The sequence below is a fragment of the Triticum dicoccoides genome, chromosome 1A (assembly GCF_002162155.2).
Source record: "Triticum dicoccoides isolate Atlit2015 ecotype Zavitan chromosome 1A, WEW_v2.0, whole genome shotgun sequence".
Taxonomy (NCBI): Eukaryota; Viridiplantae; Streptophyta; class Magnoliopsida; order Poales; family Poaceae; genus Triticum; species Triticum dicoccoides.
In genome coordinates, this window is record NC_041380.1 from 412946420 (window position 1) to 412950596 (window position 4177).

The following is a 4177-nucleotide window of genomic DNA, read 5'->3' on the forward strand; positions in this document are numbered from 1 at the left end:
TAAAGTAGAGAATTCAAGCATGTCGTAGTAAGAAAGCAGTTTCCTACAACTACAATGGGTCTGAGTCCACTTGGGTGTTGAGTCTGCTTGTTTCTTGATTTCAACCGTGTACATTCTAGACGAGTTCAATTGGACTTCTTTCCTTCCTGACTGAAAGGAAATCCCTTTCTCGTTCTTGTAGAGCCATGTAATTAGGTACCCATCAACATAGCCGAAAGAACATATTTTCAACTTGATGGCCATGCCCAAAAATGTCGATCAAAGCTTTCCATTAATAATTTACATATGTACTATATGATCTTACACTACTAATTCTGTCACGCACACACTCACACGCGAGCCTAATCTAGCAATATATATGTTGCTAATCTTACAATTCCAATCATACGCACATCATCATCAACATATAGAAGAAGACTCCGATCCAAATATGCATCTCACCGATCGCCAAAACTGAAGAGAGCGAGAGAGATATGTATAGTAACAAGAACACAACAAAACAGAAGACGACCGAGGAAGCCAACCGTACCTCGCCGACCCGCAGGAGTCAGCTAAGGGATAGCGACACACCGACGCCGAAAGACGCGTGTCGCCCTCCGCCGTTTACGTGCTCCTCTGGCTTGGCTTTGGTAGCTCGCGGGCTCGCCGGCGCGCGCAGAGATCCGCCTCACACCGGGCACTCTGCGCCGTCGTCTTTCGGGTCGTTCTTGGGCTCGGCGGCGGCCGGAGCAGGGGCGACCACGCTGGCGCGGCAGAGCGGGCACGTGGAGTGTAGATGCAGCCACGCGTCCACGCAGGCGGCGTGGAACCGGTGCCCGCAGCGAGGGAGGAGGCGCGCCAGGTCGCCGTCGCGGAACTCCACGATGCACACCGCGCAGTCGGCCGCTGCCTTCCCGGCGGCCTCGCTGCTGGAGTCGAACACGGACACGGGCAGGGAAGACGGGATGTCCGGCTGGTCGGGGTCGCGCAGGCGCCTGGACGCTCTCGGCGAGGTCGCCGGAGACGAGTCGGTCGATGACGACTCCTCATCAGCACCTCCGGGGGTAGACGGCCCTCGCTTCCCGGAGAAGAACCGCCAGAAGTAGAAGAAGATGAGGAGGATCATTAGCACGTTGATGCTGACGAGGCAGGCCGTCAGCATCGGCCCGTGCGGCGCCCAGTGTTTGCTCGTCTCCACCGCCGCCGCCGCCGTGGTCGCTGGGCTCGCGCTGCCGCTCTGGGGCGTTGACATGGTGGCGCTTGATGCAAGAAGATGGCTTCGGACGAGTGGAACAGCAGATGGCAGTTGTCAATGATGTGCATAAATAGCACAGACCAAATCTTTCTTGTTTTACAAATTACAAAAGAAAAAGGACGTCCTTCCAAGCAGATTATCGTTGGTATCTAAAAGGAGCACGAGGGACGAGAATGCACCCGAAGAACAGGGAAAGGTAGCAACTAAGAATGGGGAAGAAGAAAAGCGGAAGGATGAAGGTGGTGTAGGGAAGTGGAGCGAATGGGGAGTTTATAAAAGGGTGGAGGGGGAGATAATATTGGCTCTTGGGGTTTGGTATGTGCAAATGGTGATGAGTTTATTAACTTGGCAACGGTTTGACTGGGGTGTGGTGTGCAAATGGTGTTGTAACCTAGGTTGGCTCTTACCACTGTCTCAGGGCATTTCTAGTTGATCGCCTATAGCCCGTTAGAGGAGTAAAAACCTGAGACCTAGCCGATCCCTGATAATGGTTAGAGGAGGATCATTTATCCTCCGTCGCTTATCCTTAACATTTATTTACTCCACCGCTCGATGACGGAGTTAAAAAATCTCCACCCGTTTCTTTGTCCCCTCCGCCTCTTAGCCTCCTCCGTCCCCGCCACCGGAGACACCCCCTTCCCCGCCGTTTTCCGCCGCACCTCTCCTCCCAATGGCCGAACCCCGTGGCCGGCACTCCACGCCGCCGATCCGCGGCGTAGATCCGCCCCGCCACGTGAGATGCGCCTCCTCAAGAAGTCGTCGTCGCCCCACCTATGCGCCCCCTCCCACTGCATCTCCGACTTTCCCGACCTCCCTCCGTGCGATAACCGCAGAGGAAGTACATCGGCGTCCGCCAACGGCCGTGGGGGACGTGGGTGGCGGAGATAACCAACCGCGAGACCCACACGAAGAATTGGCTCGGGTCCTTCCGCAAGGCAGAGCTCGCCGCCCCCATGTACAACCGGTGGCAGGTCCGGTTGCACGGCGCGCCCCCACTTCCCGTGGGGGACGGCGCCCGTCGAGCTCGTCCCGCCGCCACCGGGGGTGGTGAATGTGGCGATGGCTCGGGAGGACTGGGAGACGAGGGAGCAATTCGCTGTGGAGGCCACCAACGTGGAGTACATGGCGGACCTCCGCCGCCAGTACACCGAGCTTGTGGAGGAGGAGCGGGCGATCTTCTCGGAGCATGCGGTTGGCAGGGGGGTCATCCTCCCCTCGACGACGAGGAGCATGGCGGCGACGACGACGGCAATCACGACGACGACAAGGACGAGGAGGGGTTCGATGTTGAAGAGTGGCGGCGCATCTTTCCCAACTCTGGCGACGACGACACATGCCCGGACCCCCTGAACCGTGGAATGTCAAGGCAAGATTGGCTCGCCTTCTACAAGGGTGGTGACGATGGTGAAGATTAGTTATGTTTATTTTTAAGTTTTTGTTTATGTTTAGGTTTAAAAACTCATGTCCAGTGAGATGTCAAGACAAGGCGGTTGATTAATGTGTCCAATTTTGGTTGTTCAAATCGAATGGTTGAACTTATGCAAATTTGGTTTTTACTCTCTTAACTAGGAGTTTAGCTAGGTCCGACCAAAAGTTAGTGAAGTAAAAAATCATTCACTAAGCTTTGCTCGGCTGGATTCTTCTCTATTTTATAGGGGATTAGTTAGAATTGGCCTTACAACTCATGGTGATCACCCGTATCATCATCCAATGACAGACGAGTCTTTTTTCTGTTACAAAAGGAAAAGGAAATTTGCCATACGTTTGCAATAGTGGCGCTTATATCATTCAGACAGTGTTTGGCTTTATGATATACTCCTACATCTATAATTGTGCATGTGTTGCGACGGAGGCATAAATATTCTAGCTGATATATATTTATTAATGTGATATTTTCATCCAATGCTCGATGATACTTTTCATAATTAATATAATCGTCCTTTTTAAAGAATGATATTCTTCATAATTAACACGATCCTTCTCGTCGTCTACCGCTCGATGATACTTTTCCATAATTTAATGTCCGGCTAATTAACTCACGTAATTAATTTTTTTACTAATTAACAGCATGCAGATTGGGCGAGGTAAAAAAAAACCCGTGTTGTGGCGTACCCCTTGGCGCTGCGCCCTAGCGACTCAAAAGGCGGCTACAGTTGCTCGCCTCCTGCCGGCACCGCCGCAGGTCTACCCTGTCTGTTGTGGCCTTAATTAGGCCATGGAAACTTCCGAGGCAATATGAAATGTACGTGAATGACATGGAGAATGATGCAAATTGTTAGAAAATATATAAATAATAGACTGAATAAACTCAAACATCTTGACATGCCACTCGGTTTATTCTTGCTCAACTAAGATGTATGTATGCAACGTTAAAACACATGCATGAGGCACATCTAAAATTTAGAAACATGTGGTAAACAATAAGGCTATGCATCTATTTCTTATAAGGCATGTTTGTGGATTGTTTTATGGAAGTTATCTTTTCTTAAATAAGGTAAGCTTAATCTAATTAAACTAGAGATCTGCAATTCATGTAACTAAATGAGGTAAAGCAAAAATGATAAGAGTGGGACACATGGTTTATCACACAGAGAAGGAAACGTCCAGGGCCTCTTTCAAGCATAGGATTGATTATATTTCAATTGGTTAAATATATGTAGGGAAAAAACATGTACGTGTAGAACATAAGTGTATGAATTTGTGGAAACAAACCAATCATTTTCATGCATCACTAGAATTTCGTTATTTTATTAGGAGAGCACGCGCAAGACAAAAAACATGTTTTTCTTGCAGGAGGAGCTTTGTGTAGGAATTTACCCCAAATTTTATTATGACGGAATTTCATATGATTCTTAAGTAGATGATGTCCTTATGTTCTAGTGGGTAACACATTTTCTAGTAGTAGTTAGAAGAGAACCATCTTTGTGCATCACTAGAATTTTG

The 4177-nt window shown here is 49.3% G+C and overlaps 1 protein-coding gene across 1 annotated transcript; it reads right to left on the bottom strand.

The window, feature by feature from the left end:
- Positions 1–242: 242 nt before the first annotated feature.
- Positions 243–1527, bottom strand: LOC119276515 (E3 ubiquitin-protein ligase EL5-like). The gene has a single exon (XM_037557587.1). The coding sequence runs from the start codon at positions 1229–1231 to the stop codon at positions 668–670; it is 564 nt and encodes a 187-aa protein (XP_037413484.1). The 5' UTR covers positions 1232–1527; the 3' UTR covers positions 243–667.
- Between the last annotated feature and the right edge of the window lie 2650 nt (positions 1528–4177).